This window comes from Hyperolius riggenbachi, chromosome 8 (assembly GCF_040937935.1).
Source record: "Hyperolius riggenbachi isolate aHypRig1 chromosome 8, aHypRig1.pri, whole genome shotgun sequence".
Taxonomy (NCBI): Eukaryota; Metazoa; Chordata; class Amphibia; order Anura; family Hyperoliidae; genus Hyperolius; species Hyperolius riggenbachi.
In genome coordinates, this window is record NC_090653.1 from 293876713 (window position 1) to 293904118 (window position 27406).

General features: G+C 46.7%; 1 protein-coding gene across 1 annotated transcript in view; it reads left to right on the forward strand.

Annotated features, from left to right (window-relative positions):
• Nucleotides 1-27406, forward strand: part of LOC137527990 (ficolin-1-A-like) — a 92137-nt gene that overhangs the window by 13493 nt on the left and 51238 nt on the right. Inside the window, exons 3-4 of the mRNA XM_068249157.1 lie at nucleotides 10562-10606; nucleotides 14805-14858. Coding sequence (XP_068105258.1) covers nucleotides 10562-10606; nucleotides 14805-14858 — 99 coding nt within the window. The remainder of the gene's footprint in view (nucleotides 1-10561; nucleotides 10607-14804; nucleotides 14859-27406) is intronic.

Below are 27406 nucleotides of genomic sequence, written 5' to 3' on the forward strand. Positions count from 1 at the left end.
AGCGTAGTTGATGCGACGGCTTATGCCCTTATGCGGAAACATTTCTGCAATAATCTTCAACCTATTTGCAAATATAAACTAATATAAGCGTACATTCCACCTTCCAATGCGGAATTGTATGCGTATAAAAGGGCAATAATATTTCTGCGCATGCGCATTGATCCATATAGATGCCGTTACCGCACGCGTAGTTGACATCGCAATACATAAGTCAACTACGCGTAGCGGGCGAAGCTTCGCATAGCGGGACTACGACTACGCGGAAATGCGCACGTGTAGTTCTTAAACTTCGTCTGCAAACTACGATGCGTAGTTGCGTACTACGACGCATAGATTCGCACTGGCGTAGTTTACGAGCAACCCTGAGGATAATGCTCCAATGAGGCTCGAGTAAGAGACGCCCAGCTAGATGGTAAGGGAGGTCACGCGCACACGTCATAAAGGACGTTGCGCACAGGCGACCAATAGCTGGGCGTCAATAGACTCGGGCCACTCATAGAGACTGCAGTTACTTGGCAACAAGATGCTGGTTGCAATGGCGGTCCGAGCGGCTCCGACCCATGTAAACATTGGTGGCAGGGCAAGCTCAGGGAGCCACGGCAAGTGCTAATCTAGCACAAAGCATCTGTGCATAAACTGGACAATTCCGGCCGGTGCGGAACCACACAGCCGTAGCCAGTAAACACTGTAACATGTGGAGTAATTCTCACACACTAAAGCTTATTAGCTAATTAAATGCAGCAGTGGAGCAAAATAAAAGTGGGATGGCCAGGAAGGGAGGGATAAAAGTGATCTGGGGTGTACCAGTGAGTGCTTGTGAGAGGAAAGGCTGAGGGTGAAGGGAGAGAAAAAAGAAGAACAGTGTGTGAATAGTACACTAAAGAGACAACCTGGAAGGGAAGTGAGACAAGCACCACGTAAAAATGGAGAGGAACAAATTACACCGTGGCAACTAGGAAGCCCTCTAAAAGAATAGAATTACATTCAACAAATGTTATTATAAATTGTTTGCAAAGGCCCATAAATGGGTCCAAAACATTTCTAAAAAGCCATATGAAAGATGAATAGAAAAAGGTGCCATGGTGTAAACCAGTGGGCAACAAAAGGTGGCTGCATGCGGGGGTATAGGTCGGAGAAAGACACCTAAGGGTCCAGAAAGCAGGCAAGATCAACGTAATCATTCAGACCCAACGCACCCATAGCATTGGTGTGCAAAATCCAATGCGCTTCTTGTCTGTGCAATAATTTCCTCTTATCGCCACCTCTGCGAGGGTGTTACAAACATCAATGCAAGCAAAGGACAGGAGATTGGGATCGTTCTGGTGAACAGCAGACATGTGTTCGACTATCCTTGGGCAACCTTTGCCCTTGGGTAGCAGACGTACATGTTCCAGGATGCATTCTTTGACCATTCTGGTTGTTTTGCCGACGTAAAAACATTGGCATGGAAACCAAAGTGCATAGACCACATACTTGGTTCTGCACGTGGCAAAGAATGGAACATTACATTGCACAGAGCCAAGCTGGAAGGATCTGCCAGTATTCATTAGATGGCAGGCTTTACAGAAGCCACATCGGTGGTTGCCTGTGGATGTAAATTCGCTCAGCCAAGTGCGCTGTGGATTTTTACGAAAGTCACTGTGAACCAAGACATCACCGATAGTAGGTGCTCTTTTAAAGGCAATCAGAGGTTGGGGAGGTAGGCTGTTCTTTAGAACTGGGTCCTCAAGTAGGAGTGACCAGTTCTTACTGAAGGCCCACTTGATTTGTTTGACCATGGGGGAGAATTCAAAAGAGAATACTCCCGAATTTTTGGTGGGCCTACTCTGCTTTCTACTCTTTATCAACTCTGATCTATCTTTCATCATGGCTCTTCTCATGGCTTGGTCTAGACGGTTTTCATTATAACCTCTAGCAAGAAGTCTTTGTTTAAGATCTTCTGCTTGGTTTAGGAAATCTTCCAAGTTGGTGTTATTCCTGCGTAAACGCAGGAATTGTCCAAAAGGAAGAGATTCCGTGACATGATTTGGATGGTAGCTGTTGGAATGTAGGATGGTATTAGAGGCCATGGGCTTGCGGTAGCCTCTAGTAACAACACCTTCAGATGTAATAACCAGTTCAAGGTCAAGAAAGCAAATGCTTTCTTCTGACCAATCCATGGTAAAATGCATGTTTTTTTTTTCATTTTGGTTTAAATATTCTAAAAAACATAGTGGGTGTAGAGTTCCTCCCAAGCACCTAAAAATAAATTTGGATAAGTGCCGGCGACAGGGGTCCCCATCTCGGTGCCCGAGACCTGCTTGTACCATGAGTCCCCAAATAGAAAAGCATTGTGTGTGAGGACAAACTCCAGACACTCATAGGCCTTATAAGAAACGTCCTTTTTGTCTCTATCTAAGTACATCTTTACGGCATAAATGCCATTGAGATGTGGGATCCTGCTGTAAAGGCTGGTGACGTCAATGGTCACCAACAGGTCCCCTTTGCACCACGATGAGGACCCGATGCCACCAAGGACATACACAGAGGTATCGTAAATTCTGAGTTCACAAGTTCAGCTATATAGACTGAGAAAGAGTTTAAATATCATCAGCCTCATACCAATATAAAAAGTTTTTGTCCTTATTTAAGCCCTTGTCCACAGCTTTGAACCAATTTATAAATTTTGTTTCTGATATTAATCGATCATTTGACGTTTTGAAGCCACCCTTCAGGGCAGTGACATGAAGATCATACATGCTGTGTCCATTGGACCGCAATTGTGTAGCAACTGGAAGTTCAGATTCAGTATCGTTAATAGTGTGCCTGTGTCCATTCATACGTTTGCGCAGAGTTTGTCCAGTTTCTCCCACGTACATAACATTGGGGCATTTAGCACACATGATCAGATTTACCAGATTGGTGAAACCACAGGAAAATGTGCCTTGTACTCTGTACTCCTGTTGTGAACCTGGTATCGTTACCCTGTCAGTGGAGTAAATGTGTCTGCAGGTCCCACATATTTTTTGTTGGCAGGGTGATGTTCCGTTTTGTTGAGGCCTATTCAAAGAACTCCTGACTAGAGTTGGGCCGAACGGTTCGCCTGCGAACGGTTTCATGCGAACTTCAGTGGTTCGCGTTCGCGTCCCGCAGGCGAACTTTTGCGGAAGTTCGGTTCGCCCCATAATGCACCATGAGGGTCAACTTTGACCCTCTACATCACAGTCAGCAGGCCCAGTGTAGCCAATTAGGCTACACTAGCCCCTGGAGCCACTCCCCCCCTAATACAAGGCAGGCAGCGGCGGCCATTAGGCTCACTCGTGTGCCTGCGTTAGTGAGAGTAGGGCGAGCTGCTGCAGACTGTCTCTCATAGGGAAAGATTAGTTAGGCTTAGCTTGTTCCTGGCTGCATACCTGTTCTGTTCAGTACCTGCATACCTGTTCAGTGAACCCGCCACTGCATACCTGTTCTGTGAACCCGCCACTGCATACCTGTTCTGTGAACCCACCACTGCATACCTGTACTGTGAACTCACCACTGCATACCTGTTCAGTGAACCCACCACTGCATACCTGTTCAGTGAACCTGCCACTGCATACCTGTTTTGTGAACCCACCACTGCATACCTGTACTGTGAACTCACCACTGCATACCTGTTCAGTGAACCCACCACTGCATACCTGTTCAGTGAACCTGCCACTGCATACCTGTTCTGTGAACCCACCACTGCATACCTGTTCTGTGAACCCACCACTGCATACCTGTTCTGTGAACCCACCACTGCATACCTGTACTGTGAACTCACCACTGCATACCTGTTCAGTGAACCCACCACTGCATACCTGTTCAGTGAACCCGCCACTGCATACCTGTTCTGTGAACCTGCCACTGCATACCTGTTCTGTGAACCCACCACTGCATACCTGTTCTGTGAACCCACCACTGCATACCTGTACTGTGAACTCACCACTGCATACCTGTTCAGTGAACCCACCACTGCATACCTGTTCAGTGAACCTGCCACTGCATACCTGTTCTGTGAACCCACCACTGCATACCTGTTCTGTGAACCCACCACTGCATACCTGTTCTGTGAACCCACCACTGCATACCTGTACTGTGAACTCACCACTGCATACCTGTTCAGTGAACCCACCACTGCATACCTGTTCAGTGAACCCGCCACTGCATACCTGTTCTGTGAACCTGCCACTGCATACCTGTTCTGTGAACCCACCACTGCATACCTGTTCTGTGAACCCACCACTGCATACCTGTACTGTGAACTCACCACTGCATACCTGTTCAGTGAACCCACCACTGCATACCTGTTCAGAGAACCTGCCACTGCATACCTGTTCTGTGAACCCACCACTGCATACTTGTTCTGTGAACCCACCACTGCATACCTGTACTGTGAACTCACCACTGCATACCTGTTCAGTGAACCTGCCACTGCATACCTGTTCTGTGAACCCACCACTGCATACCTGTTCTGTGAACCCACCACTGCATACCTGTTCTGTGAACCCACCACTGCATACCTGTTCAGTGAACCCACCACTGCATACCTGTTCAGTGAACCTGCCACTGCATACCTGTTCTGTGAACCCGCCACTGTATACCTGTTCTGTTCAGTGAACCCGCCACTGCATACCTGTTCTGTTCAGTGAACCCGCCACTGCATACCTGTTCTCGCCATGGTGCGCACCAGTCCAGAACGGCCATCACTACACAAACAGCTGTTTGCGGTGCGTTACACGGTGAGTTTGGTGTGTCAGTGTGAAGCAGTACATTAATTACACTACCTGATTGATGTTTTAAAGCACTTTAGGCCTGCAATTTAGCATTCAATGTGATTTCTGCCCTTAAAACGCTGCTTTGCGTCAAATCCAGATTTTTCCCGGGGACTTTTGGCATGTATCCCACTCCTCCACCTGGGGGTCCAGGTGTTAGACCCCTTGAAACATCTTTTCCATCACTTTTGTGGCCTGCATAATTTTTTTTTTCAAAGTTCGCATCCCCATTGAAGTCTATGGCGGTTCGCGAACTTTTACGCACACCGAACCTTACGCGGAAGTTCGCGAACCCGGTTCGCGAACCTAAAATCGGAGGTTCGGCCCCACTCTACTCCTGACAATCATCTGTTTTAGATTGTGTGGTTGCCGATATGACAAGAGTGGAGGTTTAGGGAATATCTTTCTCAGTCTGTGATTCTTGTGTAAAATGGGATAAAGTTCCTTAGCAATCCTCCTTAAGATTTCCAGGTGGGGGTTGTAGGTGACAACCAAAGGGACACGTTCCTGTTTCTGGTTTTGCTTATATTTCAGAAGTTCAGTCCTGGGGATGATGCTGGCTTTCCTGATTTGGGCCTCAGCCATAGGAGGACTGTAACCTTGTTTAATGAAAGTGTTCTTAAGGTGATCCAGGTGCTTGTCTCTGTCCTCCTGTCAGAACAAATCCGGTTGTACCTTATGGCCTGGCTGTAAATTATAGAGTTCTTAATGTGCTTGGGATGAAACTGTTATATCTTAGGTATGTGGGACGGTCTGTAGGTTTGCGATACACAGAGGTTTGTAGGTTGTCACTCCTGATGTATATGGTGGTGTCCAGAAAGTTTATCTCTGTGTGAGAGTAGGTAAGATTCAATTTGATTGTAGGATGGAAGGCATTGAAGTTCCTGTGGAACTGGAGAAGATCATCCTCACTTGCGGATTAGATGATTAAAATATAATCAATGAAGCGGAAGTAGGCCATGGGTTTTATGCCACATGCATTGAGGTTTTCCACTTCGATTTTGGCCATGAAGAGATTTGCATACTGTGGTGCAAATCGTGAACCCATTACCACGCCCATCTGCTGTAAATAGAGGTCCTGTCCAAAAGTGAAATATTTATGAGTGAAAATGAATTTGATCAGTCCAGCAATAGGCTTTACAGGTCTGCCCTGACCCAGAAGATATTTACTGGAGGCCGCAATACCATCATCATGGGGGATATTCGTGTGAAGACAGTTATCCAACACCACTCACTATGCCAAATTACAGGGGGACCCCACAAAAGGCTACAGGATGGCACTCAATAGGATGGTTAACAGATTGCCTGCAAACATCAGACAACATGTAAGGAGGACCCTTATCCCTGAAGAGCCTAGAACAGCCTGCTTTTATATGCTTCCCAAGATCCACAAAGCAGAAAACCCAGGTAGGCCCATAATCTCAGGGAGCGGAACTGTTACAGAGAACATCTCTGGGTGGCTGGAAAACATCTTGAAACCTCTTGTCTGTAAAAGACCCAGCTACTTACAGGATACCACCCACCTCCTGAACAAACTGTCAGCCATCGGCCCAGTACCTGAGGGAACCATACTGGCCACGATGGACGTGGAGTCCCTGTACACGAACATCCTCCATGATGATGGTATTGCGGCCTGCCGTAAATATCTTCAGGGTCAGGGCATACCTGTAAAGCCTATTGCTGAACTGATCAAATTCATTCTTACTCATATTTATTTCATTTTTGGACAGGACCTCTATTTACAGCAGATGGGCGTGGCAATGGGTTCACAATTTGCACCACAGTATGCAAATCTCTTCATGGCCAAAATCGAAGAGGAATACCTCAATGCATGTGGCATAAAACCCATGGCCTACTTCCGCTTCATTGATGATATTTTAATCATCTGGTCCGCAAGTAAGGATGATCTTCTCCAGTTCCACAGAAACTTCAATGCCTTCCATCCTACAATCAAATTGAAACTTACCTACTCTCACACAGAGATTAACTTTCTGGACTCCACCATATACATCAGGGGTGACAACCTACAAACCTCTGTGTATCGCAAACCTACAGACCGTCCCACATACCTAAGATATGACAGTTTTCATCCCAAGCACATTAAGAACTCTATAATTTACAGCCAGGCCATAAGGTATAACCGGATTTGTTCTGACAGGAGGACAGTGACAAGCACCTGGATCGCCTTAAGAACCCTTTCATTAAAGGAGTTGTCAGGCCAAATTGAATAAAATAAACGCTACTTACCGGGGACTTCCTCCAGCCCCAAGCTCCCAGGACCTCCCTCGCCGAAGCTCTGCCCGCAGCCGATCGCGCAGGCGCAGTACAGAACGACCTCCAGGTCGCTCTGACGTCATCGCCGGGGACCGGGTCGGAGCTCCGGCGAACGGCTGCGGGCAGAGCTGCGGCGAGGGAGGTCCTGGGAGCTTGGGGCTGGAGGAAGCCCCCGGTAAGTAGCGTTTATTTTATTAAATTTGGCCTGACAACTCCTTTAAACAAGGTTACAGTCCTCCTATGGCTAAGGCCCCAATCAGGAAAGCCAGCATCATCCCCAGGACTGAACTCCTGAAATATAAGCAAAACCAGAAAGAGGACCGTGTCCCTTTGGTTGTCACCTACAACCCACACCTGGAAATCTTAAGGAGGATTGCTAAGGAACTTCATGCCATTTTACACAAGGATCACAGACTGAGAAAGATATTCCCTAAACCTTCCCTCTTGACATATCGGCAACCATACAATATAAAACAGATGATTGTCAGGAGTTCTTTGAATAGGCCTCAACAAAACGGTACATCACCCTGCCGACAAAAAAAAGGTGTGGGACCTGCAGACACATTTACTCCACTGACAGGTTAACAATACCAGGTTCACAACAGGAGTACAGAGTACAAGGCACATTTTCCTGTGGTTCCACCAATCTGGTATATCTGATCATGTGTGCTAAATGCCCCAATGTTATGTACTTGGGAGAAACTGGACAAACTCTGCGCAAACATATGAATGGAAACAGGCACACTATTAACGATACTGAATCTGAACTCCCAGTTGCTACACACTTTCGATCCAACGGACACAGCATGTATGTTCTTCGTGTCACTGCCCTGAAGGGTGGCTTCAAAACGTCAAATGATAGATGAACTCAGAATTTACGATACCTCTGTGTCAGTCCAACTCCCAGGTCTGTGAGCATGGAGTAAAAAAGGATCCTTATCTCAGCTAACAACTTCTCATCCCATTTGGATGTTCTGTTTCACTTAAGGCATCTTAATGACATGTATTTATGCTTGAGACAAATCTGTTTTCCCCTTTGATGTTGCATGTATATAGCTGTCTGTACCACCAGCCTGCAAACTAACAGGATGTAAGCCCGACGAAGGCTGCAAGGCTGAAAGCTTGCTTATTCTTATTCATTTTAATTAGCCAATAAATGGTATCATCCTAATTTTAAAACTTCTTGCATAGTCATGTCACTGACTGTCCTCAGAGCAGCTCATAATCTAATCCTACCATAGTCATAGTCTGATGTCCTACCATATTATTATTATGTATTTATATAGCCCTAATATCTTCTGCAGCACTATACAGAGTACATAGTCATATCACTGACTGTCCTCACAGGAGCTCACAATCGAATCCTACCATAGTCATAGTCTAATGTCCTACCATATTATTATTATGTATTTATATAGCACTGACATCTCCTGCAGCACTTTACAGGGTACCTAGTCATGTCACTGACTGTCCTCAGAGGAGCTCACAATCTAATCCTACCATAGTCGTAGTCTAATGTCCTACCATATTATTATTATGTATTTATATAGCTCTGACATCTACTGCAGCACTGTACAGAGTACATAGTCATGTCACTGACTGTCCTCAGAGGAGCTCACAATCTAATCCTACCATAGTCATAGTCTGATGTCCTACCATATTATTATTATTATGTATTTATATAGCTCTGACATCTACTGCAGCACTGTACAGAGTACATAGTCATGTCACTGACTGTCCTCAGAGGAGCTCACAATCTAATCCTACCATAGTCCTAGTCTGATGTCCTACCATATTATTATTATTATGTATTTATATAGCTCTGACATCTTCTGCAGCACATTACAGAGTACATAGTCATGTCACTGACTGTCCTCAGAGGAGCTCACTATCTAATCCTACCATAGTCATAACCTAATGTCCTACCATATTCTTATTATGTATTTATATAGCACTGACATCTCCTGCAGCACATTACAGAGTACATAGTCATGTCACTGACTGTCCTCAGAGGGGCTCACACTCTAATCCCTGCCATAGTCATAGTGTAATGTCCTACCATATTATTATTATGTATTTATATAGCACTGACATCTCCTGCAGCACATTACAGAGTACATAGTCATGTCACTGACTGTCCTCAGAGGAGCTCACACTCTCATCCTACCATAGTCATAGTCTAATGTCCTACCATATTATTATTATGTATTTATATAGCACTGACATCTCCTGCAGCACATTACAGAGTACATAGTCATGTCACTGACTGTCCTCAGAGGAGCTCACACTCTCATCCTACCATAGTCATAGTGTAATGTCCTACCATATTATTATTATGTATTTATATAGCACTGACATCTCCTGCAGCACTGTACAGAGTGCATAGTCATGTCACTGACTGCCCTCAGAGGAGCTCACACTCTAATCCTACCATAGTCATAGTCTAATGTCCTACCATATTATTATTATGTATTTATATAGCACTGACATCTCCTGCAGCACATTACAGAGTACATAATCATGTCACTGACTGTCCTCAGAGGAGCTCACACTCTAATCCTACCATAGTCATAGTGTAATGTCCTACCATATTATTATTATGTATTTATATAGCACTGACATCTCCTGCAGCACATTACAGAGTACATAGTCATGTCACTGACTGTCCTCAGAGGAGCTTACACTCTAATCCTACCATAGTCATAGTGTAATGTCCTACCATATTATTATTATGTATTTATACAGCACTGACATCTCCTGCAGCACTGTACAGAGTGCATAGTCATGTCACTGACTGTCCTCAGAGGAGCTCACCATCTAATCCTTATCTTGCCAATACACACTATGGGCTGGTGCACACCGAGCGGCTTTTTCAGCGTTTTTGCAGCAGCTTGCGGGTGCGGATACGCTAGGGTAATGTATCTCAATGGGGTGGTTCACACCAGAGCGGGAGGCGTTTTGCAGAAACGAAAAATGCCGGGGTGAGGCATTTTTTGTATTGTGGATGCGTTTCTGCCTCAATGTTAAGTATAGGAAAAACGCAAACCGCTCTGAAAAACGCAGGTTCAGAGCGGTTTTGCCGGCGTTTTTGTTACAGAAGCTGTTCAGTAACAGCTTTACTGTAACAATATATGAAATCTACTATACTGAAATCCGCCGCAGCAATCCGCAAAACGCTAGCAAAACGCCATAGAAAAATAACAAAAAGCGTTTCAAAATCTGCTAGCATTTTGCGGATCTGCTAGCGGTTTTTGGTGTGCACCAGGCCTATGTGAGTTTCTGTTTTGTACAAGAGTGTGAGTGTGATAACATACCTGTGTGAGAAGTCTCTGATGGAAGCTTCTTTGCAGGGGTGTGCCTCCCCGGGTCCAGGCTGCTGATCCTTACTATCTTTGCATATTGTGAAATAGGAGGAGGGCCCGCCTGGGAATGGAGAGGAGGCACTCAACTTAGTGCTTTATTTTGTGCTTTTACAATCTTTAATTTTCTTTCAACCTTCTTTAATTTTGAAGGACCCCCCGGACTTTCTGGACTTCCAGGACAACCTGGACTGAAAGGTAAAGTGAAGATCAATGCAACAACCCTGTGCAAACCACCTGAGCTAACATTCTTCCACGCTGCACTGCTGGCACAATAATAAGAGGCACCACAGGTCAGGTGTTTAAGGGGACTTTTCATCCCAGAGACTTACCTCCTTAGTAATGTCCTGCCAGCTAACACAGCATAGCAGCTCTTATTCCACACTTCATAATGTATATTAAAGGCAATCGGAGATGAGAAGGATATGGAGGCTGCTATTTTATTCCTTTTAAATAATGCAGATTGCCTGGCTGTCCTGCTGATGATCTGCCTCTAATACATTTAGCCACAGCCCCTGAACAAGCATGCTGCAGATCAGGTGACAAGTGTGACTGGATTAGCTGCATGCTTGTTTCAGGTGTGTGATTCAGCCACTACTGCAGCCAAATAGATCAGCAGGACTGCCAGGCAACTGGTATTGCCTAACAGGAAATAAACATGGCAGCCTCCATATGCCTGTCACTTCAGATGTGCTCCATCCACCAATCAAACTGAAACGAAGCTTATTTCACACTGAGATTCATTTTCTTGATGCCACCATATACATCGGGGTACAACCTTCAGACATCTATGTACCACAAAGTGACAGACCGTCCCACATACCTCAGGAATGACAGAACTTTATCATTTACATCCAAGCTATAAGGTGCAACCAGATCTGTTCAGACAGGATGGACAGAGGCAATTAACTGGAGTACCTGAAGAACTTCATCAAACAACGTATACAATCCGCTAAAGGCCGAAGCCCAAATCAAGAAAGCAAACATCACCTCTAGGACTCAGCTCCTGAAATGTGCCATGTCCCAATCATTATCACCCACAACCCACACCTGGAAATCTTAAAGTGAACCTTAAGTGTCCCAAAAAAATTGAGTTTTACTCACCTGGGGCTTACCTCAGCCCCCTGCAGCTGATCGGTGCCCACGACGAGTTGCTCTGATGCTCCGGGTCCCGCTGGCGGCCACTTCCGGTTTCGCCGTCAGGACCCGTCAGGCTGGGGAACGCGGCTGATACTACGTGTTCCCAGCCAAAATAGCACCCCTATGCGGCCATATGTCCGCATACGGGTGCCTATGCGGACATATGGCCACATAGGGGCGCTATTTTGGCTGGGAACACATAGTATCAGCCACGTTCCCCAGCCTGACGGCAAAACCGGAAGTGGCCACCAGTGGGACCCGGAGCATCAGAGCGACTCGTCGTGGGCACCGATCAGCTGCAGGGGGGCTGAGGTAAGCCCCAGGTGAGTAAAACTCAATTTTTTTTGGACACTTAAGGTTCACTTTAAGGGAAATTGCAAATGAACCGCAGCCCATTTTACACGAGGATCAGCAGGGCCATGCAGAGGATCCTCAAGGGGTAGTGTCAGGGGCGTAACTAGAAATCCCCGGGCCCCCTGCAGAAAAACATCCCCCTCCCCCCCCTCCCTAGGGCCCGCTTAGGGAGTTTTGTGGGGCAGGAGGGGTCGCAACATAATAAGAGGAGAGCGTGGCCACAGATCGGTGGGGAGGGGGGACATTCCCCCCCCTCCCTCACCTCGGGCTCTCCTCTCAGCGCTCCCCTCCTGCAATCTTTAGTGACAACGGACGGGCAGCAGCAGCGGCAAGCAGGTCCCATACCTCCTTCGCCCCAGAGGTCTCCAATGTCTAAGAGCTTCATGTCACTTCCTGTTTACACAGGAAGTGACATGAAGCACTTACTGATAGGAGACCTCCGGGGCGAAGGAGGTATGGGACCTGCCTGCCGCTGCTGCTGCCCGTCCGTTGTCACTAAAAATTGCTTGAGGGGAGCGCTGAGAGGAGAGCCTGAGGTGAGCCCGCTCTCCTCTTATGTTGCGACCCCTCCTGCCCCACAAAAGTCCCTGAGCGGGCCCTAGGGGGCAGGGGTCGCATCCTCTATTGTTACGCCGGTGGGTAGTGCTGAAATTTGAAAAAGGGGCCCTAATCAATCAATCAATCAATCATGCTAAACTGTGTATGATGTAATACCTCCTCTCCAGAATGCAGTATTAGGCAGTCATATGACCCCCCCCCCCCCCCCCCCCCCTCTTTATAGTAGTATCAGGCAGACTTTGTGTCTCTTTTCAACCAAGTTTTTTGGCTCCACCACCCTCAAATCAGCAGTGATTGGTGCCCACTATTATAAGGTGCACAGTAGAGCCTGGTGGAGGCACAGACTCACCTATCATTACTGGGACCTCTGTCCCTCTTGATCAGCACACAAGCTCCTTTTAGGCAAAGAAAAAGTGGTTGCCAACATGCAGTGGTTGCTAAGCATTAGTAGGTGCAAAATTGCAGTAAATGCCAAAGTGCAGTTGGGTGCCCAGTTGCAGTGAGTGGTAAGATGCAAAGCTGCAGTTGGTATTAACTTGCAGTGGGTGTTGAGGTGCCAAAGTACAGTCTGTGTCACTGGGGTCAGTGTGAGTATTGGGGGAGGTAGAGGTCACTGAGGATGCTGAGTGTTGGGAGAGGTCACTGTGAGTGTTGGGGGGATAGAGGTCAGTGTGGGTACTGGGGGAGGGGGACGTCACTGAGGATGCTGAATGTTGGGAGAGGTCACTGTGGGTGCTGGTGATGGGAGATGCCACTGTGAGTGCTGGGGGGGTAGAGGTCAGTGTGGGTACTGGGGGAGGGAGAGGTCAGTGTGGGTGCTGGTGATGGTAGAGGTCAGGGTGGGTGCTGGTGATGGAGAGATCAGTGTGGGTACTGGGGGAGGTAGAGGTCACTGTGGGTACTGTGGGAAGGGAAGGGGAGGTGAGTGTGGGTGCTGGGGGAGGGAAAGGTCACTGTGAGCATTGGGGGAGGGAGAGGTCCGTGCAGTTGCTGGGGGATGGAGAGGTCACTGTGGGTGTTGGGGGTAGAGGTCAGTGTGGTTGCTGGGGGAGGGAGAGGTCAGTGTGGTTGCTGGGGGAGGGAGAGTTCACTGTGAGTGTTGGGGGGTGGAGGTCAGTGTGGGTGCTGGAGGAGGGAGAGGTCAGTGTGGTTGCTGGGGGAGGGAGAAGTCACTGTGGGTGCTGGGGATGGGAGAGGTCACTATGGCTGCTGGGTAAGGGATAGGTCACTGTGGGTTCTGGCGATGGGAAAGGTCAGGTTCGGGGGTAGAGGTCACTGTGGGTGCTGGGGGAGGGAGAGGTCACTGTGGGTGTTGGGGAGTAGAGGTCACTGTGGTTGCTGGGAGAGGAAGAGGTCACTGTGGATGCTGGGTGTTGGGAGAGGTCACTGTGGGTGCTGGTGATGGGAGAGGTCACTGTGAGTGTTGGGGGGTAGAGGTCAGTATGGTTGCTGGGGGAGGGAGTTGTCACTGTGAGTTCAGCAAGGCTTGGTGTACAGAGGCACCAGAGTAGAATAAAAGCGTTTAAAAACCGTCTAAAAGAGGGGGATGTTCAGGTGGACTTACCTCCCTCAAAAATATATAACTCAATTGAGTCACAATATATCAATACAAAAATATTTTATTGAACTCCACTTAGTGCAACACGTTTCGCAGGTGTGGTCCTGCTTCATCAGGCAAACAGGAGTATAACTCAATGGGTCTAGAGATGCAGAAGTGAGCGCCTATCTTACTTGCTCCCACATAGCTAATGGAATAGCCACACTAGGATTCCTGTCTGGAGCTTCTTTACTCCAAAGTCTCCAAAGCTGGGCGGAGAGCTCCCCCTTCTGCACGTGCCTGAGGGTCAGAGACTAAGAGAGAGATTCTGTGACCCTCCTCTCCTGACATATCGACAGCCACCCAACCTAAAACAGATGATTGGCAGGAGTTTTTTGCATAGGCCACAACAGAACAGAATTTTTCCCTGCTGACAAAGAGATGTGGGACCGGCATACATCTCTATTCAACCAGCAGGATATCAATACCTGGTACACACCAGGAATACAGAGTACATAGCCTGGGTAGGCTGTATTCAGCAGTGACGGATTTCTGGAAAGGCCTCAAAGGCCATGGTCTGGGGCGATAACATCAGAAGGTTGGCAGGACTTGGATATAGAAGACATCATATGTCAATAATACGTAATTACGACCCATAATCTAAATTGTAATGTAGTTTGAATTTCTATTCATAATTATGATCATAATTACAGCAATCACGATCTCCACGATCAATCACGACCAATCACGACCAATCACGACTATCACTTCTTGACTGACTGATTTTTTTTGTTTTTTCCATTTCAGGTGAAAAGGGGGAAACTGGAGAGGCAGGAAACCCAGGACCCCCAGGACCACAAGGTAACAACATGGAGATCCAGCCACTAAGGAAGGAGAGGAGACACAAACTACTGCAGGGAGATCTCACCATTGTGGGAGGGGAGGAGACACAAACTACTGCAGGGAGATCTTACCATTGTGGGAGGGGAGGAGACACAAACCACTGCAGGGAGATCTCACCATTGTGGGAGGAGAGGAGACACAAACTACTGCAGGGAGATCTTACCATTGTGGGAGGGGAGGAGACACAAACCACTGCAGGGAGATCTCTCCATTGTGGGAGGGGAGGAGACACAAACTACTGCAGGGAGATCTCACCATTGTGGGAGGGGAGGAGACACAAACCACTGCAGGGAGATCTCACCATTGTTGGAGGGGAGGAGACACAAACTACTGCAGGGAGATCTCACCATTGTTGGAGGGGAGGAGACACAAACTACTGCAGGGAGATCTCACATTGTGGGAGGGGAGGAGACACAAATCACTGCAGGGAGATCTCACCATTGTGGGAGGGGAGGAGACACAAACCACTGCAGGGAGATCTCACCATTGTTGGAGGGGAGGAGACACAAACTACTGCAGGGAGATCTCACCATTGTTGGAGGGGAGGAGACACAAACTACTGCAGGGAGATCTCACATTGTGGGAGGGGAGGAGACACAAATCACTGCAGGGAGATCTCACCATTGTGGGAGGGGAGGAGACACAAACCACTGCATGGAGATCTCACCATTGTGTGAGGGGAGGAGACACCAAATACTACAGGGAGATCTCACCATTGTGGGAGGGGAGGAGATACAAACCACTGCAAGGAGATCTCACCAATGTGGGAGGAGACATAAACTACTGCAGGGAGATGTCACCATTGTGGGGAGGATACCAGGGTTGCTCGGATACGCCCAATCATGATTCGAGTAAATTTGAATCCGGGTAAGCGGAAATCCGGATTCGGTCATGATCACGATCACGGAAACTGATTCAAACTCATATTCGAGTTGTAATTAGGCATTGAATCCGGAATCATGAGTCGTAATCACGAATGGCCTTTAAATTGCTTCCAAAACTTCTTTTATGGTAAATGATGTATAAAGCATCATGTTATTTTAACCTCCTTAGCGGTAACCCCGTTGCTGGACACGGGGTAAGCCACTGCGGAGGATTTCTCAGGCCCCACTGGGCCGATTTGCATAATTTTTTTTATACACGCAGCTAGCACTTTGCTAGCTGTGTGTTACTTACGATTGCCACCGCTCCGCGCCGATTCACCGCTACCTGCCGCGTTAGAGGGTGCCCCCCCCCCTCCCGAGACCCCATGCGCTGCCCAGCCAATCAGTGCTAGGCAGCACTGAGGGGTGGATCAGGACTCCCTCTGACGTCACGTCGATGACGTCGGTGACATCATCGTGCCTGTCGCCATGGCGACGGGGGAAGCCCTAAAGGAAATCCTGTTGAGAATGGGATTTCCTGATGGGCCTTATCGCTGGAGGCGATCGGAGGGGGTGGGGGGATGCCGCTGCTCAGTGGCTATCATGTGGCTAGCGCTAGGCTAGCTACATGATTTAAAAAATTAAAAATAGTGCTGCGCTGCCTCCCTGGTGAATTTAATTGACCGCCAGGGAGGTTAAATAAAAATCAAAATTAATTATGTGTGGAAGTATAATTTAAAAAAAAAAGTTTTGATGAAAAGCATTTGTTTTTTGTATTTGTTTGTTTGTTTATTCTTCTTCAGCCTCTTCTTCTTTTTCTTCTTCACCATCTTCTTCACCATCTTCTTCTTGCTCTTTCCCCCCTGGTTCTTCTTCTTCTTCTTCTTCTTCACCTGGTTCTTCTTCTTCTTCTTCACCTGGTTCTTCTTCTTCTTCTTCACCTGGTTCTTCTTCTTCACCTGGTTCTTCTTCTTCACCTGGTTCTTCTTCTTCACCTGGTTCTTCTTCTTCACCTGGTTCTTCTTCTTCTTCACACAGCAGGAGGTTAAAGCAGCAGCAGCAGCAGGAGGAGGAGGAGTAGAAGCGTGTGGCAGCAGGCAGTATAATAGGCCATGGCACCTAGCGGTGGTACCACGGCTGTAAATATAACACAGAGCAAAAAGCAGGAGGTTCCAGACAGCAGTCGTGAAGCCCACATTGTGTCCAATACAAAATTGGGACAGCACAGTTTTCAACCCAGACACCTCAGAATTTTTTAATTTTATTTTTTACAACAAAATATAGCTATTGTAGTGGCAAAATAGCTAGTGGCGCATGGCAGCAGCACATAATTCTGTGGACCCTGGAGGTGGGAGCACAGACAGCAGGAGGCTAAATGCAGCAGTGAACCGGCAAATCAACACGAACCACAATAGACTTAAATGGGCAGATGAACTTTCAAAACTACAAACACTAATTCTGGCCACAAAAGTGATGGAAAATATGTTTCATGGGGTCTAACACCTGGAGGGGGGGATGGCAGAGTGGGATACATGCCAAAAGTCCCCGGGAAAAATCCGGATTTGACGCACAGCAGGGTTATAAACCCTAAAGGGCAGAAATCACATTGCATTCCTAAATTGGAGGCCTAAAGTGCTTGAAAACATCTTACGTGTGTATACATGGATCAGGGAGTGTAATTAGTGAACTGCTTCACAATGACAGACCAAGCTCACTGTGTAAAGCACCGCAAACAGATGGCCGTGCTGGTGCGCACATTGACGAGAGTGCAGGTGATGGCAGTTTTCCAGCCCATATGGTCGGGCTGAGGTAGCTCAATGACAGAACAACAGTGACTGAGTGTCCAGTTGATCGAATTTGGTCTGTCAACAATGAAGCAACAACCTTATTTTCTTGGGTGTGCCCCCAACACACTCATATAGGTCATTGATTCATTGTGATACGCAAGCCTCTTCACAGCGGCAAGGTAACGATCATGAAGGGGAATTGACACATGTACACGCAGTGGCGTAGCTAAGGAGCTGTGGGCCCCGATGCGAGTTTTACAATGGGGCCCCCCAGGCACTCTATACATAGCAATTGATACAGCGCACCAAAACCTGCCAATGGCAACTACAGTGTCAGAGGTGCAAGAAGGGGATGGGGAACAGCTTGTTAATGATTACCACTATTCAAAGTATCTATAGAAGTGATTATGACCAGCACAGGACCAATAGAGAACTAATACTGTAGTTGAGGGAGGGCCCTTCGGGGCCCCTCTGGCCCAAGGGCCCCGATGCGGTCGCTACCGCTGCACCCCCTATTGCTACGCCCCTGTGTACACGCCTTTTGTATTGTTGTTGCAAGAGAAATTAGGCAGGCATGTACATGCACCAGAAAAATTAATATAGCGGCTGCTGCAAGCAGCGGCCTTAAAAATTCTGGAATCCACCTGGAGTCCTGGACCCTGTTGGTGGTGGCGGAGAAGGCAGTCAAGCGGACTGCAGGCAGAGATGCTGTGTGGGGACTGACTTAGCCTTGAGGCAGGCAGTCACACAGCGTGCAGGCAGAGATGCTGTGTGTGGGGACTGACTAGTCTTCAGGCAGGCCTGAGCGTGCTTTGCAGACCAGGCATCCGTGGTCAGATGGACCCTTGACCCAATTCTGTGTGCTAGAAATGACACCACTTGCCTTTCAACATCACGGTACAGTTTGGGTATAACCTTTTTTGAGAAATAATTGTGGCCTGGTATCTTCCACTGCTGTGTGTGGCTTTGCTTTTGTGTGCTGCTTTTCCTCAGGTGGTCATCCCATTGCAGTTTGTGCTTTGTAATCATGTGCCTTCGTAAGGTAGTTGTCCCTACGTGGGTCTTGGTCTTACCATGGCTCAATTTTCAGTGGCAGAGAGTACAGATGTCATTGCTCTCATCTGACACACACAAAAAATTCCACACTACTGAGCCCTGGGATGATGGCACTTTGGTGATGGCTGCCGATGGAGTGTTAAGTGGGGTGCCAGAATCAGAGCAGGAGGAGGAAGATATGCCACGCTTCTGTGTGAAAGCTGAGGAAGATGAGGTGTTCTGTGTTAAATAATCAACTACGTCCTGACAATATTGGGGGTTGATGACACGTGCCTTCTTCTGAACACTGTACTTTGGTCGAGGGCTGCACGAAATCACGACAGCACAACCTCGAACAGACATGCCGGGTGGCCTGCCTCTGGCTCTGCCTCTGCCTGTTGTTTTGTTCATATTGGGGGGATTAAGTGAAGGGTATGCACTGATTTGACTAATACAATATGCAGTCACACAGATGCAGTGAAAAGTATACACTGGCTGCTGTATAATGATGAAACAAATGCACTTGAAATCCTATAACGGGAATCTGTTATGGAGGGCAAGTCTGCCATCCATTCAAGTGAAAGGTATGCACTGACTGGTATAATGCAATGTGCAGTCAAACAGGTGCAGTTTACAAGTATGCACGGACTACTATATAAAACAGCGTGCGGTCACACAGGTGCAGTGAATAGGTATGCAGTGACTGGTATATAACACTGTGTGCTGTCAATACACAGGTGCAGTGAAAGGCATACAGTGACTGGTATTACAATACAATGTGCAGCGGTCACACAGGTGCAGTTAACAGGTATGCACGGACTGGTATATAAAACAGCATGCGGTCACACAGAAGTGCAGTGAACAGGTATGTAGTGACTGGTATATAAAACTGTGTGCGGTCACACACAGCTGCAGTGAAAGGTATACAGTGACTGGTAATACAATACAATGTGCAGCGGTCACACAGGTGCAGTTAACAGGTATGCACGGACTGGTATATAAAACAGCATGCGGTCACACAGAGGTGCAGTGAACAGGTATGCAGTAACTGGTATATAAAAACTGTGTGCTGTCACAAACACAGGTGCAGTGAAAGGTATACAGTGACTGGTATTACAATACAATGTGCAGCTGTCACAAGCAATGAAAAGGTATGCACTGGATGTGCTGGGCCTGGCACAGTATAGCAATTAGCAAGAACCAGCTGTGACAGACAGGGCTGTATATGCAGTGTCAGTGGAGCACACACAAAAAAAACACATCACAAGACCATTAGCTCTCAAAAGAGCTGTTTTGGTGGCGCTTTTCAGCAACAAATATCAGAAAGGAACATGCTAACAGAACTGCTAACTATCGCTTTCCCTGTCTCTCCAATGTTACATACAAAGGCTTGCAAAAGTATTCGGCCCCCTTGAAGTTTTCCACATTTTGTCACATTACTGCCACAAACATGCCGCGGCAACTGGCAGATGCTTTGCCCGCATGTGGTCTAGCCCTGGGCTCTATTCACCATTGTGGGAGTGGAGGAGACACAAACTACTGCAGGGAGATCTAACCAGTGTGGCAGGGGAGGAGACACAAACCACTGCAGGGAGATCTCACCAATGTGGGAGGAGACACAAACTATTGCAGGGAGATCTCACCATTGTGGGAGGAGAGGAGACACAAGCTACTGCAGGGAGGTCTCACCAGTGTGTGGGGGGGGGAGGAGACACAAACTATTGCAGGGAGATCTCACCATTGTGGGAGTGGAGGAGACACAAACTACTGCAGGGAGATCTAACCAGTGTGGGAGGGGAGGAGACACAAACCACTGCAGGGAGATCTCACCAGTGTGGGAGGAGACACAAACTATTGCAGGGAGATCTCACCATTGTGGGAGGGGAGGAGACACACACTACTGCAGAGAGATCTCACCATTGTGGGAGGAGAGGAGACACAAACCACTGCAGGGAGATCTCACCATTGTGGGAGAGGAGGAGACACAAACTACTGCAGGGAGATCTCACCATTGTGGGAGGAGACACAAACTACTGCAGGGAGATCTCACCATTGTGGGAGGGGAGGAGACACACACTACTGCAGATAGATCTCACCATTGTGGGAGGAGAGGAGACACAAACTACTGCAGGGAGAGCTCACCATTGTGGGAGGGGAGGAGACACAAACCACTGCTGGGAGATCTCGCCATTGTGGGAGGAGACACAAACTACTGCAGGGAGATCTTATCATTGTGGGAGGGGAGGAGACACAAACCACTGCAGGGAGATCTCACCATTGTGGGAGGAGACAAAAACCACTGCAGGGAGATCTCACCATTGTATGAGGGGAGGAGACACAAACTACTGCAGGGAGATCTCACCTTTGTAGGAGGGGAGTAGACACAAACTACTGCAGGGAGATCTCATTATTGTGGGAGGGGAGGAGACACAAACTACTGCAGGGAGATCTCACCATTGTGGGAGGGGAGGAGACACACACTACTGCAGGGAGATCTCACCATTGTGGGCGGTAAGGAGACACAAACCACTGCAGGGAGATCACACCATTGTGGGAGGGGAGGAGACACAAACCACTGCAGGGAGATCTCACCATTGGGGGCGGTAAGAAGACACAACCCACTGCAGGGAGATCTCATCAATGTGGAAGGGGAGGAGATACAAACTACTGCAGGGAGATCTCACCATTGTGGGTGGTAAGGAGACACAAACCACTGCAGGGAGATCTCACCATTGTGGGAGGGGAGGAGACATAAACTACTACAGGAAGATCTCGCCATTGTGGGAGGGGAGGAGACACAAACCACTGCAGGGAGATCTCACCATTGTGGGAGGGAAGGAGACACATACTACTGCAGGGAGATCTCACCATTGTGGGAGGGGAGGAGACACAAACTACTGCAGGGAGATCTCACCATCGTGGGAGGGGAGGAGACACACTACTGCAGGGAGATCTCACCATTGTGGGAGGGAAGGAGACACAAACTACTGCAGGGAGATCTCACCATTGTGGGAGGTAAGGAGACACAAACTACTGCAGGGAGATCTCACCATTGTGGAAGGGGAGGAGACACAAACTACTGCAGGGAGATCTTACTATTGTGGGCGGTAAGGAGACACAAACCACTGCAGGGAGATCTCGCCATTGTGGGAGAAGTAGACACAAACTACTGCAGGGAGATCTCACCATTGTGGAAGGGGAGGAGTCACAACTACTGCAGGGAGATCTTACCATTGTGGAAGGGGAGGAGGCACAAACTACTGCAGGGAGATCTTACCATTGTGGGCGATAAGAAGACACAAACTACTGCAGGGAGATCTCACCATTGTGGGAGGGGAGGAGACACAAACTACTGCAGGGAGATCTCACCATTGTGGAAGGGGAGGAGACATAAACTACTGCAGGGAGATCTCACCATTGTCGGCGGTAAGGAGACACAAACCACTGCAGGGAAATCTCACCATTATGGGAGGGGAGGAGACACAAACCACTGCAGGGAGATCTCATCACTGTGGGAGGGGAGGAGACACAAACCACTGCAGGGAGATCTCACCATTGTGGGAGGGGAGGAGACACAAACCACTGCAGGGAGATCTCACCATTGTGGGAGGGGAGGAGACACAATCTACTGCAGGGAGATCTCAGCATTGTGGGAGGGGAGGAGACACAAACCACTGCAGGGAGATATCACCATTGTGGGAGAGGAGGAGACACAAGTCACTGCAGGGAGATATCACCATTGTGGGAGAGGAGGAGACACAAACTACTGCAGGGAGATCTCACCATTGTGGGAGGGGAGGAGACACAAACCACTGCAGGGAGATCTCTCCATTGTGGGAGGGGAAGGAGACACCAACCACTGCAGGGAGATCTCACCATTGTGGGAGGGGGGGGGAGACACAAACCACTGCAGGGAGAACTCACCATTATGGGAGGGGAGGAGACCCAAACTACTGCAGGGAGATCTCATCACTGTGGGAGGGAAGGAGACACAAACCACTGCAGGGAGATCTTACCATTGTGGGAGGGGAGGAGACAAAAACCACTGCAGGGAGATCTCACCATTGTGGGAGGGGAGGAGACACAAACTACTGCAGGGAGATCTCACCATTGTGGAAGAGGAGGAGACATAAACTACTGAAGGGAGATCTCACCATTGTCGGCGGTAAGGAGACACAAACCACTGCAGGGAGATCTCACCATTATGGGAGGGGAGGAGACACAAACTACTGCAGGAAGATCTCATCACTGTGGGAGGGGAGGAGACACAAACCACTGCAGGGAGATCTCACCATTGTGGGAGGGGAGGAGACACAAACTACTGCAGGGAGATCTCACCATTGTGGGAGGGGAGGAGACACAAACCACTGCAGGGAGATCTCACCATTGTGGGAGGGGAGGAGACACAAACCACTGCAGGGAGATCTCACCATTGTGGGAGTGGAGGAGACATAAACTACTGAAGGGAGATCTCACCATTGTCGGCGGTAAGGAGACACAAACCACTGCAGGGAGATCTCACCATTATGGGAGGGGAGGAGACACAAACTACTGCAGGAAGATCTCATCACTGTGGGAGGGGAGGAGACACAAACCACTGCAGGGAGATCTCACCATTGTGGGAGGGGAGGAGACACAAACTACTGCAGGGAGATCTCACCATTGTGGGAGGGGAGGAGACACAAACCACTGCAGGGAGATCTCACCATTGTGGGAGGGGAGGAGACACAAGCGTCTGTAGATAATTCTCCTGTATTTATGATGAAATTCCCCAGCTGTTTCTGCACATTAGTTCTGCAGTCATACAATCTTCCCTCCTGTGTTGATAAATTCTTGATGCTGGACTGGGGTTGACATTGGGTCGGAGCTGTTGGGAGCGGATAGTGCGGTGGTGTCCAGTGGTGTCCGATGTGTTTGACACCCCAGGCTTCTGGAGAAATTGTGCAGGAATTGTCATTGCATGCACTAGGATTGATGCAACGTTGTTATAGATTTATACACCTTAAATTCACTAAATGCATTATTATTATTATTATTATTATTTGGTATTGGTATAGCGCTGTCATCATTCGCAGTGCTGTACAGATTATATAGCATATACATCCATAGACAGTGGTGGGCAGATCATTTCCGTGATCACGGATTAGCCATGATTCACAAGCATTTTTTCACTATTCGGCTTCGGTATTCGATGCCGTGATCGATTCTGGATCACGGATATCGGCCATGACAATGCCGTGAATAAGAAAATTTGGAACGCATTCACAGTCATCATTGCGGTGGGTAAAGCCGTGATTAAGTCGTGATTAGCGGAAATGGGCTGAAATGACATCCCCCTGGGCCAATCAGAGGCCCCTAGCAGGCCCTAGCAACCAATCACAGGAGGGGAGGCTCTGCCCTCCCCTCCTGTATATAAAGTGGCGACCATGATGAAAAGCTCTGTCATTGCTAGACTGCGGCACTGAGAGGATCATCTCCAGGCCATTGTTGCTTCCGCAAGTGTGTTTTGTCCTAAAAACATAGAAAAACACAGCGTTTTTACTCCTAACAGTGCTCTTATACTGTACTTATATACTTGTATTTAGCTATCTAGCCAGTAAGTGATTACTTCAGTTAGTTGTAGTCAGTGTAGTTGTCAGTGAGAGAGTGTACTGATTGCTGTGTTTAGTGCAGGCAGGTTCAGTGATTCTACTGCTCTATTAGTGACTGTATATCCTTGTATCTAGCTAGCCAGTGAGTGATTAACTTCAGTTAGCTGTAGTCAGTGTCAGTGACAGTGTACTGATTGCTGTGCTTAGTACAGGCAGGTTCAACTTCACACTGACTCCACTGCTCTATTACTGTATACTTGTTAGCTAGCTAAGCCAGCCAGCCAGTGATCAACTTTGATTAGTAGCAGTCACTGCCACTAGTCAGTCACTAAGTTTAGTCAGTGACTTTGTACTATGCTAGTAGTGCAGTCAGACCGCTGTCCACAAATTTGTGTGCTTTTTATTATTTTACTGTATATCACTTGTATTCAGCTCATTAGCCAGTGATCAACTTCAGTTAGTTGCAGTCACTAAGTTTAGTCAGTGACATTGTGCTGTTCTATTACTGCAGGCAGACCACTGTCCACTAATTTTTGTGCTCTTTATTATTTTACTGTATTACTTGTATTCAGCTCATAGCCAGTGATCAACTTCAGTTAGTTGCATTCACTGCCACTGGTCAGTCACTAAGTTTAGTCAGTGACGTTGTACTGTTCTATTAGTGCAGGCAGACCGCTGTCCACTCATTTTTGTGTTCTATATTATTTTACTGTACCACTTGTATTCAGCTCATATAGAAAAATGTGAGTAGCTCCAGCGTTTACCATAGAAAAATCTCCTTTTATTCATCAAATGTTATGACAGTAAAAGTTTAAAAATCCATATATTTCTCACATACATGCATCCATACCACTCACAACAATCCCCTACAGCCACACTGGGAATGTGCTGATGAGCTTTTCCAAAAAGGTAAAAAAATGTATAAAATATATATAAAAAAATAATGTATATGAAAAATAAAATTTCAAAAAACACCTTATGATAAATTTTGCAGAAAATGTATGTGTATAGAGCTGGAACAGTCCCTGTATACTTCACAAGAACCTCCGCATTACATCCAGTCCTCCAGATGCGCTTAGTTTCATAAAGTGCTAATAGTCTAATGCTTCGGAGTCTGTATTATTCCCCTTGTTAGGAGGTAACTATTATGAGGGAATCCAGAGAAGTGTTAGTGTTTGTATTATGGCCACTTCCTAGTCCCCGTCAAGTTCCCCGTATACCGGCTTTTCAGCTGCGGTAGCGATAGATATTACTCACGTATCCGACTTCTATGGCTATAGGCTGCTTGAGAGGGGGCCGCTCCGGCGTGACTCACCAACCTCCCAGCGCGACTAATCTGCCCGTTCGTGAAGACCAGTCTCAATCTCCTTGCTGCTTAGCCCCCGCAGCGTTCGCCGCTAACACTTCCGGTACTGAGTTCAGACAGTGATGTAGCTTCCTTGCGTCTCAACGCCGGCTATTGTTTCCTTGCGTTCCAACTCTTCCAGCTCTTACCAACTGTAGATTGTCCGTTGGTCCTAATCGGAAGTATTCACAGCAAGACGGTGTATTCCAAATGATCTCATGGGGCGCCCCAATATGATCCTGACATGTTTTGACACTCTCAGGTGTCTTCATCAGAATAAATTGGAATTACACGAAGCAGTGGTCGCCATTTCTTTATAGTGTACATGCTCCTCCCCTCATCCCTTCCTTAAAGTTACAGGACGCTCCTGAGCGCTTCTGACATCCATTTCTCTTTCCTTATAATTATTTATTTATTATTTATTTATTTATTTGTTGTATTTATAAAGCGCCAACATATTACGCCAACATATTACGCCAACATATTGACAGTTTATTTATGGTTCAGAGAAGGGGGGGGGAATATATATATATATATATATATATACATATACATATATATATATATATATATATATACATACAGTGGCTTGCAAAAGTATTCGGCCCCCTTGAAGTTTTCTACATTTTGTCATATTACTGCCATGACTATGAATCAATTTTATTGGAATTCCACGTGATAGACCAATACAAAGTGGTGTACACGTGAGAAGTGGAACGAAAATCCTACATGATTCCAAACATCTTTTACAAATCAATAACTGCAAAGTGGGGTGTGCGTAATTATTCAGCCCCGAGCCAATACTTTGTAGAACCACCTTTTGCTGCAATTACAGCTGCCAGTCTTTTAGGGTATGTCTCTACCAGCTTTGCACATCTAGAGACTGAAATCCTTGCCCATTCTTCTTTGCAAAACAGCTCCACCTCAGTCAAATTAGATGGACAGCGTTTGTGAACAGCAGTTTTCAGATCTTGCCACAGATTCTCGATTGGATTCACAAACGTTGTCCATCTAATTTGACTGAGGTGGAGCTGTTTTGCAAAGAAGAATGGGCAAGGATTTCAGTCTCTAGATGTGCAAAGCTGGTGGAGACATACCCTAAAAGACTGGCAGCTGTAATTGCAGCAAAAGGTGGTTCTACAAAGTATTGGCTCGGGGCTGAATAATTACGCACACCCCACTTTGCAGTTATTGATTTGTAAAAGATGTTTGGAATCATGTAGGATTTTCGTTCCACTTCTCACGTGTACACCACTTTGTATTGGTCTTCATGTGGAATTCCAATACAATTGATTCATAGTCATGGCAGTAATATGACAAAATGTAGAAAACTTCAAGGGGGCCGAATACTTTTGCAAGCCACTGTATATATGTATCCATAGAAAATATATATATCTAAGATTAAGAAAAAAAAAAAAAAAAATATATATATATATATATATATATATATATATATATATTAAAAAGAAAAATGATAAAAATAATCTATTAATTGATCAATTAATTATATATATATTTATATATATATATATATATATATATATATAAAGATTTTGTATATATAAAAAAATAGAAAAATATGACTAATGACAACAAAAATGAAAAATAAAAATAAAAATGGAAAAAATATATGTTACTTAATGAACATCAGAAATTTTATTTTTCATATAAATTATTTTTTTATATATATTTTATACATTTTTTACCTTTTTGGTAAAACTCATCAGCACATTCCCAGTGTGGCTGTAGGGGATTGTTGCGAGTGGTATGGATGCATGTATGTGAGAACTATATGGATTTATAAGCTTTTACTGTCATAACATTTGATTACTAAAAGGAGATTTTTCTATGGTAAATTCTGGCACTACTCACATGTTTCTATATA